This window comes from Apodemus sylvaticus, chromosome 4 (assembly GCF_947179515.1).
Source record: "Apodemus sylvaticus chromosome 4, mApoSyl1.1, whole genome shotgun sequence".
NCBI lineage: Eukaryota > Metazoa > Chordata > Mammalia > Rodentia > Muridae > Apodemus > Apodemus sylvaticus.
The window spans coordinates 14,299,546-14,315,706 of NC_067475.1; the positions used below are offsets into that span (position 1 = coordinate 14,299,546).

The following is a 16,161-nucleotide window of genomic DNA, read 5'->3' on the forward strand; positions in this document are numbered from 1 at the left end:
TTTTTTTATGTGTAAATCAAGGAGGCTGTAAATCCAGCTTTATGACAATCACTCACTCGGCATCCACAAACCCTGAGTCAGGGCTGTAACGCCTTAAACATAAAACAAGATGCTAAGCCAGGCAGTGGTGGCACACACCTTTAATCCCAGCACTTGGGAGGCAGAGGCAGGCGGATTTCTGAGTTCGAGGCCAGCCTGGTCTACAGAGTAAGTTCCAGGACAGCCAGGGCTACACAGAGAAACCCTGTCTTGAAAAAACAAACAACCAAAACAAAACAGAACAAAAAAATGCTAGATCATTTTCTCCCTCAAAATAAACCGAGAGTTCTACATCTTACATAAAACACAGAATCTGTACAAAACCCTCACAGAATCTATTTAACTTCCAAGCCTCTTCTTTCCTAGTTTTTCATCCGACTTGTGGTGTCTGAGTAGTAGATAAGTTTGCTGTTGCTGAGGTGCCTCGGAGCTGGTCATTTCCATTACAGGGTAATTCTTCTGCTTTATCAGCTTGTCTCAGATTAAAGGCCCTTTATTGGATTACTGCATAAACATCTTTACTTAAGTCTGAGATCAATGGCAGAAGCAGATTCTGAGAACCTTTGAAGTGATGCTCCTTTGTTCTCTTTTCATCTTTTTTAAAATCTAGTTCTGTTTAGAAATTGTTCTATTAGAAGTAATGTGACATACGACTTTAAAGCTCACCACACAACTTGTGAGCCATTTTGTTTCTTTGCAGCAAATTGCAGCTAAATAACAAGGATTAACACCCAGGAGAGGCTCAGGAAAGAATCTAGGAACTCTTCTCTCTGTTCGTACAGTCCGGAGAGAACCCTGAATTTTGACACTTTTTTTTGTTTTGTTTTTTGTTTTTGTTTTTGTTTTTTTTCGAGACAGGGTTTCTCTGTGTAGCCCTGGCTCTCCTGGAACTCACTCTGTAGACCAGGCTGGCCTCGAACTCAGAAATCCACCTGCCTCTGCCTTCCAGAGTGCTGGGATTACAGGCGTGCACCACCACCGCCCGGCTTGACACTTTCTTAAATAGCTAGTCCATAAAGCAACACCCTCGTTCCTAAACTTGGCGGGCCCCGGAAGTAAAACCGTATGACGCGGGTCAAAGACGGAAAACACTTCCGTTTCCGTACAGCTGCAAACAACATGGCGAAGGCCGGCGAGAAAAGTGTTGGTGGCGGCAAGCGAGGCTTGAAGAGGAAAGCTGCCGCTGAAGAGCCTCAAGAGGCTACGGTCGCGAGCGATGGGGCAGCGGAGAGCGGGGTGCAGCCTGCGAAAGCGTCTGCCTTCCCCCCGGGCTTCAGTATCTCGGAGATTAAGAACAAACAGCGGCGACACTTGATGTTCACGCGGTGGAAACAGCAGCAGCGGAAGGTACGCGCGTGGGGATGAAGGTACACGGCGCACGCGCGGGGCCGTGGGCGCGCGGGGTTGGCGGCCGACGTGCGCGCGCGGGGGCTGGGGGGCGCGCGGGCCCGCTGTGTGCGCGTCACCGCCCCTCGCTTGGCTGCGGGGTCCCCAGCGTTAGCCTTTTGCGGGGCGAGCTTGGCGTGGGGGATCCGGCTTTGCGCAGCCTGCCTGCCCAGCGCTGGTTGTAGACTCCAGGCCCTAAACTCGGCCTCTAACTCTGAAGGAATCCTTGGTGAAGTTTCAGTACTGTGAAGTGTCTGTAATAGCTGTGTTTGCTCTCTGCTGCCTTGTGCTCGCACTGTCCTGGGAGTAAACCTAGGCTGAAAACTAGACAGACTTGTAAGGAAGGCCTGCCCAGGATCATAAGGCTCATTTGTGTCTAAATTACAATTTTAAAAATTTCCCATTACTGCATACATAGCAACTAACACATGATGTTCTTTTAATTTTGTTCGCGTTCTCTTACTGGAGGACCAGTAAGGAGGACTCTCTGACTGGAATGTTAGGTTGCTATTGGAGGTTTTGTTTTGTTTTAAGATTTATTTATTTTATTTATATGAACTCTGTAGCTGTCTTCAGACACCCCAGAAGAGGGCATCAGATCCCATTACAGATGGTTGTGAGCCACCATGTAGTTGCTGGGATTTGAACTCAGGACCTCTGGAAGAACAGTTAGTCGTGGAGATCTTCTGGTAGATATGTCACCTATTTAGGTTTGCAAGCGTGAGGGAGGAATGTCCTAAAAGCCTGGTTTTGGACTGAAGATCAGTAGGCACTACAGAATGTGTCAAACATTTTGTCTAGATTCTGGAGACAATGGTGTATACTGAGTAACAACTAATCATGTTTGCAACCTCCTATTGATCTTAAAAGGTGACTTTGGTTATAAACTATAAGAATAACTAACTAGTGGTGACCTTACTGGAAACATCCTGAGAATTCATTTCCCATTTCTGTCTATTTTTAGTGCTTTCTAGGAGAAGTAACCATTATACCCATGGTCTTTAGAAAGCATCCACTAAGGAAAAATGTACTTGTTCACACATTTAATTAATTAGAAGCATTATAGCAAAAATTAACGCTACCAAAAGTTTAAATGTTCAGACTTAATGTTGATTTGATGTAAACAAAAAAAAAAAAAAAAAAAAAAAAAAAAAGAACAAGCCCTTTGTTAACTGATTCCTCTTGATTAGCCTGCCCAGTTGTGGTTCAGCATTTTAGCTATTAAAGAAAAACGAGTATGTCTAGTTGTGGGTGGTAGTATGTACCTGTAATCTAAACACTAAGGAATCTGAGATGGGAGGATGGTCAGTCAGAAGCAAGCCTGCACTTTGTAAGCAGACCTTTAAAAGTTTCCTGTGCTTTCTTAAAAGGTTACAGTAATTTCTGAGAATGTTCCCAGAGCTGACTTGTAGTTTCAGTATGAGTTTATTAAGTGACTGCTGGTTTCTCAATATTGTTTGCTTTTATCCCAAAGGAAAAGTTGGCAGCTAAGAAAAAACTTAAAAAGGAGAGAGAGGCTCTTGGCGACAAGGTAAGTAAGGGTTTTAGCCATGTACTTTGTCTTATGAAGTGTTTCTTAGTACTGTGTTGGTTTCTTCTAAGACAGTTCAGATGTATGAAAACAATGTGTTAAATCCCTTTCTACTCTTTACCCATCTTAGCAAACAGTGGTGAGAACTCATCCCCTGTTCTCAGAGTCGCTCGCTCAGATGGAATTGTTGAATTTCCCTGTGCTGTACCTTACGTACAGGCGGTAAAACATGCACAGTACTTGGTGGAGTTCAGGAGGCTGAGAAAGCGCTCCCTGGCGCTGGAACTGGGAACTCCCCACTTTGGCCTTGAGGGTTTAACTCTTATGACTTAAGGGTAAAAGAACTGGTAAATATCCCTGTGTTGTTGCAAGACTAAACTTTCTTTTGGTTTTTTTGTTTGTTTGTTTGTTTTTGTTTTTTGGATTTGGTTTTTTCAAGACAGGGTTTCTCTGTGTAGCCCTGGCTGTCCTGGAACTCACTCTGTAGACCAGGCTGGCCTCGAACTTGGAAATTCGCCTGCCTCTGCCTCCCAGAGTGCTGGGATTACAGGCATGCGCCACCACTGTCTGGCTGACTAAACTTTTCCTTTTTAAAATTTTTTACAACTATGCTTAATTTATAATTTATCTTGTAAGATTTTTTTTAAAGCATATGGTTCTCCTCCCTTTGATCTCCTATAAATACCAAGTGAGAGTAAGGATTTCTGAGACAGGCAAGCATTCCGGCTGTATACAAGCTAAGCATACTACTTTTCATGCATTTTCCAAATAGGATCAGTTTAAAACACCTAAAATTACCAATATTAGGTCATTTTGACCTTCAGAATTCTAATGCATTATATAATACTATCAGGTAAGTGCAGCAAATTTATGTGCAGATCAGTGTTTAGCACTATCACTAGCCCTGGGTTGGGGTGTAGCTTAATAGCTTTTAGCTGGTGTGTACAACACCCTACCTAAACACAAAACATCAGATTTTGTACTGAAAGATGACTTCCTAGAATTATCTTTAAAGATTAGGTAAGAGTCAGCAAGATAACTCAGTAAGGTAAAGGCGCTTGCTGCCAAGCTTGGCCAGCTGAGCGTAATTCCTAGAACCCATTGGGTGGAGACTTTCACAAAGTGCACACCTTACACACTTACACATGGACCATCCTGAATAGCTGGTTCATCAGTTCATCTTTTCTTCATGTCACTGCGTAATCTGTGTTCTTGTTGTTTTCTGTTTCACTCCTCGCAAGTGTGTTGACCATGGGCTAGGTTGCATGATAATTCTGCATTATCTGGTCACGTGGTATACAGTGTGCTATCTTATGTTTGTTTCCATTACAAGTGACCGCCTCGTAGACATTTCATTTCTTTCCATAAATTAACCCCATACAGAATTCCCAGGTCACTGGCTAGACTTGCCACACTTCTGAGTAGATTTCAGGAGGTACAGAAGCAGTCACCTGGATTTGTACCTTACTAAGCTTTTTATCCATTCTGCTGACTTCCTTTTACTGTTGCATATTGTTTTAGACATGGATAATTTTTGTGACTTCTGCTATTTCTGCCTTAATTTTTAAGACATTTTATTCTGTATTTACCATGTAAGTCTTATCAGATTTTTAAGGGGTAGTGTTACTGCTCCATTTTATCCCTAGGATTTATGTAACAGTAGTTGTGGTTTAAAATAAGGACAGGTTGTTTTGAGGTTATTTGCAGAATGTTTTGTTTGCCAACGGTAATGTGAAGTCGTTAATATAAACTGCTTCTAATTCTCAGTGTTTTCCCTCTTACTTAGGCTCCACCAAAGCCTGTTCCCAAGACCATTGAAAACCAACGCATTTACGATGAGACCACAGTAGACCCCAATGATGAAGAGGTAATGTCTGAAACCAAATATGAATGATCACACTTGGTGTGTTTCTGTTTCGCATCATGGTGGTCGTAAGATCTAGGGATCCCTTCTCCCCTTCCTCATTGTCTCTCTTCCCTGTCCTTGGCATTTGTCTCTCCTAGACATTTGATAACACAGACAGTGCACCTGACAATGTAGTCTGGGACCTGCATATCGTACTTCACTTAGATCTTTCTTCAATATTAAAAATATATTTCAGTAAGTTTTGTTTCTTCTCCATAGTGGTTTCCACCTAAGTCTTGTTAGCACTGTTCCTGCCCTGTTTCCGTTTCCCTCTGGCATCCTGAAGATGGCTTTGTTTCCAAGTTTGTAAAGATACAGTTGATTCAGGGGTAGTGGTTCTCCAGCTATCGCTTGCCTAAACTGGCTTCTAATAGTTTATCTAAATATTGGCTTCATTTTAAGTTTTAGATTATTCTTTCTCCAATGACAGATTTATTTTTGCTTTATTTTTTCTTTTGTTCTGACTGGAAGTTCCGCTCTAATGTTGAGTGAATAGAAGAGGCAGTGAAGGGTCCTTGGGTGTCCCTGAGGAGAAGGAATCCTGCTGGCACCACCTCCTCGGTGCGGGTGTCGGCAGCGAGGTACGGTTTACAGAAGTCACACTTAGGCTTGGCTCCATCATGAATGAGCACAGAACTCTTTTTCTGAAAATACCGAGATGCCTGTGTGTGTCCCACATAGTACCTTTACTCATCTACAGGTTTTCTAAAGTTAGTCAAAATAAGTATCTTCCTCCTTGAGATAAACCTATTCTGGTTGTGATATTCTATATTTTTATACACTGATTTGGATTGTTGATACTTGCTTAGAATTGATACATATTTGAACTCATGACAGAGATTTTAGTAATGTTTACTTATGATTCCTAACATTTTTTCTCCTTTAAAAATAAAATCTCAGCTGGGCGGTGGTGGTGGTGCATGCCTTTAATCCCAGCACTCTGGGAGGCAGAGGCAAGCGGATTTCTGAGTTCGAGGCCAGCCTGGTCTACAGAGTGAGCTCCAGGACAGCCAGGGCTATACAGAGAAACCATGTCTTGAAAAAAAACCAAAAAAAACAAGCAAACAAAACAAAACCCCTCATTGTTAATATCGTGCAAATAAAAATCGCCATGCAGTGAGAACCAGAGGGGCCGTCTGTTTTAAGGAAACCCATGTTTGTCCTAATGTTTGCTTTTTGTCAGACTTAGTATGTTTCTCTCAGAGTAGTTTTTCTTTTATCTTTTCTACTGAATTTTATGTTTCATTTCTATCTTCCTCTTGTTTCCTTCTACTTTCATTGAGCTTTCTCTATTTTTCATTTACAATTTTTTTTTTAACTATGAGCCATAAAGTTCCCTTTGAGTATCACCCTTAGTAAATCCCACAAGTTTGAAAGTGAGCTATTTTCATTGTTATTTTTAAACCAGAGTTGTTGGGGTGGGGGGGGGGGTGTTTTGTTTTGTTTCTTTGGTTTTTCAAGACAGGGTTTCTCCATGTAGCCCTGACTGTCCTGGAACTCACTCTGTAGACCAGGCTGGCCTTGAACTCAGAAATCCGCCTGCCTCTGCCTCCCAAGTGCTGGAATTAAAGGCATGCCTTGTCAGAGTTATAATTTTTAAGTGGAATATTTGTTAATCATTTATTAGGCTTTTTGTTCCATTAAAAATATTGTCATGTTTATAAGTCCACAACTTAATACATTTATATACCATTCCTGATGATTAAATTGTAGTGATTAACATTCATATCTCAAATATCATTGTGTGAGAACCTTCAGTCTTCTCTACTTATTTGTTAATATATGATAAATAGCTTTAGATTCTAATGACCTTACTCTGCTCTGTTTATATAAAATTCATTTTTCTCATCTTTAGGACTCATCTGCCCCAGCGCCAGTGCTAGGCGGTCACTGCAGCCCAAGGGATTCTCTAATTTCCCTTTCTAATTGACTTCAGCTCATTATTATTATTTATGTTAATTTATAAATATTTGAAGATATTATAGGTTTACTTGGGTGATTTCTGTTACTTTTATTGTGCTTGTTTGCTTACTTTGAGTTTAGTCCTTTCCAGTTAAAGAGATTTTTAAGTCCTGGCATGTCGTCTGTTCTGAGGAATGTTTAGTGTTGCCCTTGGAAACCTCTGCTTCCTATTATTTTGGAAGGCTTTGTTGTGTGTCTTCATAGCCTGCTCCCGTCTTACCGATTCTCTCTGCGTGTCTATTTCTTTGTTACCAAAGGAAGAACCCGGGTACTCCACCTCTCGGCTGCCTGGCTGGCTGGCTGACTGGCTGGCTGGCTCTTCCAGGAGACCGAGTTAGTTCTGGTGTTCATGCCTTTTAGCTGCATGCATTTACAATTATATTATTCTGAGTAATTACTTGTGTGTAGTGATAATTATATTGTCTTGATGTGCTCATCCCAGATCCCCGAGAACATATCCCCCTGGTTTTGAGCAGTGCCCCTTAATGTCTGTCCGTCTGTTCTGTGGATGGAATCACACAGCTCTTTAGGGACTCAACGGCACGTTCTCCATGCTTTGCCCTGAGGTTATTCACAGACTTGAATTTAATATGCATCACTTATCCAGAGCATACAGTTAGATCTTCACTCTTCGGTCAGCCTGAAAATTAGTATTTAGGGTCAGTTAGTAACAGCTAGACTTTCACTTCCATCTGCCTTTTCCCTGCTCCGCGTTGTTCTCTGTTCTTCCTTGGCTGTTTTATGTTCAATTTTTAGTAAGCTGTTCTAATTCCTTTTGATTTTTAGACTATGGTATTCTCATAGTAGTTGCCCCTAGAATTATATCATGCATTGGGCTGGGTGCTTAATCCTCAGCACTGGAAGGAAACAAGCAAAAGGCCCCGTGTCTTTAATCATCAGAGAGACTCACAGTAGAGCCGCATAGTCCTGCCAGGCAGGGCTGGGCTTCCTCTGACCTTGTGTGTGATCTGAAGCTTCTCGAAGGAACTCAAGCGTTTATCCATACGGTTGTCTTTATGTGCATGCAGGCTTTCCATCTTAGCACCTGTTTCCTGGGTCCACTAATGTTGTTTTCTTTTAGTTTGCAGGATTTCCTTTTTGTTTCATAGCAGATTTAATAGCTGTTAATTATCTCAGGGTTGTTTACTGAAAATATGTATATTTTGCTTTTAACTGTTCAGAGTATACGTTTTTCCTTTCTGTACTTTGAACATACTCTGCATCATATTAATTATCATTATTTCTATCTGTCTCATCTCAAGGTTTTCTGTGATTCTATGTTTATTATTGTTCTTTTATATCGCACTTGGGATTTGCTGAGCTTCTTAGATTAGTGTCAGTATTTTCATCAAGCTTGTCTTTTTAGCCATGATTTCTTAGATACCTTTCCTGCCTTTCTCTCTGTCTGCCAGGATCCCCGTCACACACTGTGGACAAGTTTGCATTCTGCTGCAATTTCCCTGTCTTTGCTGCATCTCTAGGACAGGTTCATGGTTCTCCACACTGGACTATGTTGCTATTTAGTTGAAATTGTTTTTCAGTTCATGTGTCAGCCTAACTCACTGCCAATTATTTCCCCTGATTGTATCCAATACTTCCTTTTCTATCAAGTTTTGGCTGAAAGTTAAGACATTTTAGACAATACAGTGTTGTAGTTCTAGACTGTAAAGTATTTAATTAGTTTATTTTGGCTTTGTTTATTTGATAGGATCTCCCTCTGTAATCCAGGCTGCCCGAGACAATGCAGCCCAGCCTGGCTTCAAGCTCAAGGCCGTCCTCCTGCATCATCAGCCTCCTAGGATTACAGGAACGAGCCACTGTGCTCAGCTCTGGTTTATTGTTTAGGGACTGTTTGGTGTCTGCAGTTCACCTGGACTTCAGAGTGTGAGGTTACCCAGTCTTGTGTTGTCTTTCACCTACATTGCTGCTGATTGTCCCTGTTTTTATCAGTCAGGGACAGGCAGCTCCACCAGTTCGCCTCCCCTGCCTTCCACATTCAGTGGGTTCTCAGGTCCCTCAGCTGTGTGAAATTAGTACCACCTGTGGGTTTGTGGTGACAGGGTCTCAAGTATATTTACAGCTTGTACTTCAGAGCACCCAGAGCACCACATTTACATTCAGGTTACTCCCTACCTCCACTAAACGAGGTCTGCAACCCTGGGTTGAACAAGCTGTGGTTTTACCTTTCTCCCACCCACTTTGATTCTGTCATCTTCCACTCTAGACTGCTCTCCCCTTCACAGAGACTGTGGTACTGTTGGTCGGGACTGGTATTTTTGCCCGTGTCTGTAGACATTTTGCAAGAATCTGCACATCTTAGTTTGTGCCCTGACATTATTTTTGGTAACTAGCTGTTTATGCTTGTGCAGAAGGGGAATCAGCTTCTGCATGTCACTGTTAATGTCAGCTCCTCCCACACCTGTCAGCTAACAGTCAGTCAAGCAATGCTTGGAAATCCATGCTCAGTGAACTGTGTGGTAGAAAATGATCTCTCCTCTCTTCCAGGTGGCTTATGATGAAGCTACAGATGAATTTGCTTCTTACTTCAACAGACAGACGACTCCTAAGATTCTTATCACAACATCAGATAGACCTCATGGGGTAAACACATTGATTTGCGTAGTCCATGAATTCTTATATTCAAATGCTCCATTCAGAAAAGTGAAATAGTTAATTGCCTTTGATGATGACAGTGAATAAGCTAAACAAAAATAACCAATGAGGATTAGGTTTACAAGCATAATTCTTCAGGATAGTTTTGCAACCTTGACATAGTTAGCATCACTGCTGGCCAAGTCCTTGTTATGGAGTGCTGTCTGTCTGACCACAGTGATGATTAGCAGCATCCCCAGCCTCTGTCCATTATGAGCCAGCAGCAGTCCACACCCCTACACCACCAGCTCTAGTCCCAGAATGTCTCCAGAGATTGCCATGTCTCTGTCTCCATGAAGCCCCATCCCTTGTTGAGACCTGGGCCTTGGGGTGATTGACCTTGGACTCATGCGACACTGCCTGCTTACTTTCTCTCTCGTAACATCTTAGAATCTTCAGCACTCCTGCCCTTACATCCTCTTTCTTACTTCCTTACAGAGAACAGTTCGACTCTGTGAGCAGCTCTCCACAGTTATACCAGATTCACATGTTTATTACAGAAGAGGACTGGCTCTGAAAAAAATTATCCCACAGTGCATTGCAAGAGATTTCACAGACCTGATTGTTATTAATGAAGATCGTAAAACGCCGAGTATCCTTTGGGTTTCTTTTTAAGGAAATTTACCTGTCCTTTTCCTCCCCTGTTTTTTTAATTCACGAAAACATTTATCAGGCAGGTGTTAGAGCTGAAACACTGCTGTACTCTTTAGTAAAGGATGCAGCTATAACAGTCAGCCAGCCATAGTGAGTTCAGACAAGTAGTTCTGCCAGCTCACAGGACCTGACGGAGGGGGACTTTATACGGAAGCTTGAGCCAGGTCTGCATGGGAAGGGCTGATGAGTGAGGCAGAGGAAAGGAGAAACCCTGAAAGCGCTGGCCCAGGTGACATCACAGCTGTGGTGTAGCTGCATCGCACGGCTCAGGAAGCACATCACTCCATTGTTCTGAGGTGGGAGTGAAGCCTTGTTATGTGGCTCCTGGTGCTTTGGGCGCTAGTGACAAAACCTTCTGTAAGTCTCACAGCTGAGACAAATGCCTTCTTACTCCAAGGCATTTCGGTTGAGAAGAAAGAATATACAATACATCTAGCTTCTTATAGTTGCTGTTATTTCTTGAATCTAAATGACCAATTGGGTGAGTCAGATTAATAAAGAATTTATAAAAATAGCAATAGAATGTTCTGTTCTGCCACAGGACAACGCATTCTTTTTATACCAATGAACACTCAGTGATTTAATACACTGTATTCTTTAATCCATTTTTATAGCTTTCATTGTTTTTAATATAACTTAAGCATATTATTTTGTTTGCCTGTATTAGTTTTCCAGAAACTAAAATAGCAGAACCTTTTTAATGTGGCATTTGTTGACTAGATTATAATTTAGTTCGACTAGATTAGTATATTTTTATATGCCTAATTACTCCAGAAAGGAATGATTTTTAAAGTGATTGCTGCCTATATCATGGCTTCCCCGAATAGAACGACAAGGTCAGTTTGGTTTTAGCAATTATGTTGTCATCATTTTAAAGTTGTCAGTTCCACTGTAAGAAACTCTTTTCTCTTTGCTTTAGTATCACACGGTGCGCACGGCACGTGTAGCTTCAGAAAGCCTGCGCTGTCATGACATCGCGTCTTCTCTGCTCTGTTCTGGACAAACTGTCCCCGTGCCATGCACCCACCTTGTAGGGCCAGCCTTTGGCCTCGTCCCCATTACTGAAACAGGCACAGACTCTGTTTGGCATGAGTTTTGTTAGTTTAACAATACAACTTATGTACCCCCCTCAAAAAAATTTTTTTTATTTGAGAGCCTATAATTTCAGAATCTGTACTTCACTTTTGACACAAGCCACAATGTAATAGGAATGTTCTAGAAAGAATTCAAGCCTTTACAAAGGTTAGAGAAAATTACTGTAGATCCACTGGCCTTGTTAATTTTCATGGTTTTGTGACTGTCCATGCAGTAAGAGCAGTACTTGGCGAAGTTGACCCTGTAGTAAATTGTTAAATAGAAGCAATCAGTGTTCGCTATTGGCCTGTTGTGTAGTAGACACAAATACATGTTTAAAGAAACAAAACAAACAAAACCAGTTCTAACCTGGGGTTAACAGAGGTTGGGAGAAAGGCATTTTCATGACTCATACCTGCTACGTTATTCTACTGATGAAAAGGCGGGACTGAAGGCAGTCCTTGATGGAATGGAGAAGCAAACGCCTCCAAGTGTGTGGAATCACTGGAGCAAGAGGAGCTGTAGTGTATGTAGAGAAGATGGCAGGAGGGAGGACCTTCAAGTCAGAAAACATCTGAGAAAACTGGATAGAAGAAAAGGAGTTTGTAGCCAGGCGGTGGTGGCACATGCCTATAATCCCAGCACTCTAGGAGGCAGAGGTAGAGGCAGAAGCAGGCAGATTTCTGAGTTCGAGGCCAGCCTGGTCTACAGAGTGAGTTCCAGGACAGCCAAGGCTACACAGAGAAACCCTGTCTCGAGAAAAAAAAAAAAATCCAAAAAAACTTAAAAAAAGAAAAAAGAAATGTAGTTTGTTCCTACCTTACTAACATCTTTATTCTGAACATGAGCCAGTGCTGACAGAATGGTAGGGAATAAGCTGCTGCTATTGAAACTGATAGTTTTCCACTTGTCTTTAGGAAGCATGGAGTAGATAAAATGACCCAACTAAGTCCTATATGGCTTATTACTTAACAGAACCAAGGGCCAGATCCTGCCTGATTACCACCTATAGTAGAAAATGTACTCAGAAGTAGAGAAGACCAAGAGTAATCTTATTTTATTGATAGGTGGAAAATGCCATATAAGTCAGGAGAATAGCTGTAGAAGTGAAAATGTATAGTGACAGCAGTAATATGGGGAGATTGGTGACAAATTGAAGAGAAGGAATGGTGGCAGTATTGTTTTGTAAATCTCATTGTGTCTACATTGATGTGAAATGGCTTTGGTGAAATGGCATAGTCTTAGTTTTCTAGGACCATGACAAGGCACCATGACCAAAAGAACTTTGGTCAAAGTTTGACAGCTTAGTTTCAAAGTGTGGGACCATCATGGCAGGAAACATGACAGCAGGCAGACAGGCTGTGTCACTACAGCATGAGCTAAGAGTTTACACATATACAAGTTGGAGGGGGGAAAGGGAAAAAGACAGACTGGGCCTGGTAAAGGCTTTTGAAACCTCAAAGCCCACCCCAGTGACAAACCATCTTCAAGGCTACAACTCCAAATCCTTTCTAAACAGTCCACCAGCTACAAACCAACCATTATTGGCGCTAGTCTCATGCAAACCACTACATTCCAAGGTTGTCTGGAAGGCAGCAGAACAGTAACTTAGGCCACAAATTTGGGGTTGGTTTTAATTGGATATAATTTAGCTTCTCCCACCTGCCTTTAGTCTAGCAGTTCTCAACCTGAGGGCTGCAGCCCCTTTGTGGAGTTGAACAACCCTTTTACAAGGGTTGTCTAAGACCATCAGGAAACATAGAGACTTACATTATAAGTTGTAACAGTAGCAAAATTACAGCTTATAAAATAGCAGCAAAAGTAATTTTATGGTTGGGGGTCGCCACAATATGAGGAACTGTATTACGTGGTTGCAGCATTAGGAAGGTTGAGAAGCACTGCTTTAATAAAGACAGCAGCCAAAGGTTTCAAAATCCGGGCTGCAGTAAACTGTACCCCATCCCTTTAAATATTTTTTAATTTTGAAGTTGGGTCAGGTTACCCAGACACAGGCTAGACTGCTGGGATGGGCCATCAATCCCAGCTTTTTTCCCTCTTAAACAAAAAGCTGCTACTGAGAGCCCTTAGTCAACCACTGATTTCAGTACTGGCTGCTTATGATATAATTGGGCACTAGCCAAAACTTATTCATTGAAAAGTTGTTATAGTACCTTTGTGCCATAAAACCCTGTATATTTTGACTGCTTCCCTTGCTGTGAGTAGGTCTCGTATATTTGTTGTTGATGATATCTAGTGTAATTCTGTTCATGCAATGCTAGACTACAAGTAGATTATAAAGGTTGATTTTAATTTCTCATTAATCCAAGGAGCTTCTCTCTTAAGTAGTAGCAGTAGCTTTGCTTTCAGTGTAGCAGACATTTGTAGTCCTGTTGGATGATACTCTATCATGTCCTAATCTTACAAACAAAACATCCAAGTGGGGGTGAACTTACATACTGGTTGTATTGAGTCCCTTATTTTTGAGTAGTGGCCACTGGGTAGATGTTTTTATTTTGCACTTTCACTCTGAAAGGCCAGAAAGTCCTGTTGAGAATGATGCTATTTAATTGTAAAAACAAACAAAATAAGTGAGACTTATATAAGACTTTTTTAAGTTAATACATATTTTCCTGAAAGATTTTATGTGGTTTGACTTTAGTTTGGTAGGAAAATTTAGTTAAGCCAGAAGAACAAATACATCCATCCTCTAATTTATAGATTTTAGGTGCCCTTGACCATAAAGAAACCAGCTTGTTACTCATTTTAGGACTTAAGTTACATTTTGATGTATTTCTTGACCTTTATAAACAGATGGACTTATTTTGAGTCATTTGCCAAATGGTCCAACTGCTCATTTTAAAATGAGTAGTGTTCGTCTTCGTAAGGAAATTAAGGTGAGTCTTATATACTCCTTGATCAATATTGATCTCAGATTATCAGTACATTCTTAAAGATCTAGTTGATTTTACTTATTTGATCTGAAGACAGCAGGTTTTCTACTGAGATTCTGTGAGACCATAAACAGTTTCGAGAAAAGTAGTCATTACCATGAAACATTGATTTTTATAGTAAGATTTGAGTATTTAAGTCACCTATTACATTTGTCATTTTTGAGTTTTTTAAAGCCAAGATTGGTGGTTCCTGCCTGTAATCCCAGCACACGGGAGGCTGAGGCAGTAGGATCTCTGAGTATTAAGAAAGCCTGAACTAAAAAGTTACAAGCCATTCTAAGCCAGTGAGACCCTGTGCCAAAAAACAAATTTCTTAATGTCTAAATTCTACACCCAAACATTATGTTGTATAGTTTTTCTAATTATCTTTACTGGGCCCTTCTTTTCCAGCGACGAGGAAAAGACCCCACAGAACATGTGCCTGAGATAATTCTGAATAACTTTACCACACGGCTAGGTCATTCTATTGGACGTATGTTTGCTTCTCTCTTTCCTCATAATCCTCAATTTATTGGAAGACAAGTTGCCACGTTCCACAATCAGCGGGATTACATCTTCTTCAGGTTTCACAGGTGAGGAGCATACACTAATTTGGTCAGTCCTTTAAGCATTTCCATAGGAAAATGAACTCAATTGTTTAACTTTGTCTCTGAAGATACATATTCAAGAGTGAAAAGAAAGTGGGAATTCAGGAACTTGGACCACGCTTTACCTTAAAATTACGATCTCTTCAGAAGGGAACCTTTGATTCTAAATATGGAGAGTATGAATGGGTCCACAAGGTATGTGCTCACTGTTCCAAAGCCCATCTTAGCTGTGTTTACATATTAAGGTGTGTTTGTTCCCCCATGAACTAGAAAGTACCAACATGATGTAGTGTCTTGGCCTGCTGATTAACCAGGATCTGAAGTAGCCCAAAGAACCACAGTCTTTAAATGGGAATATAATATCAGCGTAGGAATGGAAGAATCTCAAGCCCAGACCTACCGTACTACTGCAGCTTCACAGGGAACAGGCCCCACAGTCTCTTACAGCTGTCACAATGATTCTGCTGCACTTTGTAAGAACTGCTGTTGGACTCAAGAACATTTGGAGACCATTCTTTTCTGCCTAGCTAAGAGCAGTACATCCTTCCGATTTTTTTTACTTTAAACTCCTAAAACTCGCAGCACATATAAATTAGCTTAAGACGGACATAGCCAGAGTGTCTCCACACTGTTATTCGTGAAGACCTATGAAAGCCAGTTTCCACTATCTTACCCAAGTGTTCATTGTCTTTTTTTGTTCCCCCTTTAATTTTCAGCCTCGGGAAATGGATACAAGTCGAAGGAAATTCCATTTATAAAGGACTAGGGAAGTAGTACTGAATTTTGCTGGACAGGACTGTCTTGAAAAACTTGGTAATTTAATGAAACACCCTTTTCAAAATGGAATTTGATTTTTACAAATCTTGTATTTGAACAAATGACCAAGTGCTGTGAATTTCTGCTCCATATAGTAAATATAAATAAATATAATTTTATTTATGTCTGAATTTTTTTAGGTATGAAAGTCCTAAAATTTGTTGTCATTTCAGATTAGTTGTAAATAATTTCATAGGAATGAAGATTCAGACTCTCTAATTTGCATTCCCAAAGGACTCGTAGGCTAAGAAAAGGCTTGTATAACCCTGACTTAATATAGTCTTGGAGGGCACTTTACTGGGACTTGGAGCAAAGTTACAGCTCTCTGAAGTTAACTGTTTTCTTGCTCCTTTCTACCTGATTACCCTCTACTTTCCTACTTCATTCAGGCATTGTGCTGAGTTCTCAAATTCATGATTCTTTTAATGAAACTCTTTTCACAGGTGGCAGGGATCTGAACTCAGATCACAATTGCATAGCAAGTACTCTCACCAAGGAGCCATGTCCCCACTTGTATTTGGAATATTAAAATACCTGAAAATAACTGAAGGACAGAAACTTCCAAGTCTCCCAATCTTTGAACAAAGATTGGCAGTTCTGTAA

General features: G+C 41.0%; 1 protein-coding gene across 1 annotated transcript; it reads left to right on the plus strand.

Moving 5' to 3' along the window:
- The first annotated feature begins 1,127 nt into the window (after nt 1–1,127).
- Rpf1 (ribosome production factor 1 homolog) lies at nt 1,128–15,681 on the plus strand. Its single transcript, XM_052178990.1, has 9 exons — nt 1,128–1,386; nt 2,900–2,956; nt 4,743–4,823; nt 9,330–9,425; nt 9,915–10,068; nt 14,016–14,098; nt 14,546–14,727; nt 14,811–14,937; nt 15,459–15,681. The coding sequence occupies exons 1-9, from the start codon at nt 1,159–1,161 to the stop codon at nt 15,498–15,500; spliced, it is 1,050 nt and encodes a 349-aa protein (XP_052034950.1). The 5' UTR covers nt 1,128–1,158; the 3' UTR covers nt 15,501–15,681.
- Nucleotides 15,682–16,161: the final 480 nt, after the last annotated feature.

Excerpts from the sequence above, each read along its gene's own strand:
- Rpf1 (XM_052178990.1), top strand. The coding sequence starts at position 1,159 with ATGGCGAAGGCCGGCGAGAAAAGTGTTGGTGGCGGCAAGCGAGGCTTG. Across the intron at positions 1,387-2,899 it reads GGAAACAGCAGCAGCGGAAG|GAAAAGTTGGCAGCTAAGAA; the intron begins GTACGCGCGTGG and ends TTTATCCCAAAG. Across the intron at positions 10,069-14,015 it reads TGAAGATCGTAAAACGCCGA|ATGGACTTATTTTGAGTCAT; the intron begins GTATCCTTTGGG and ends CTTTATAAACAG.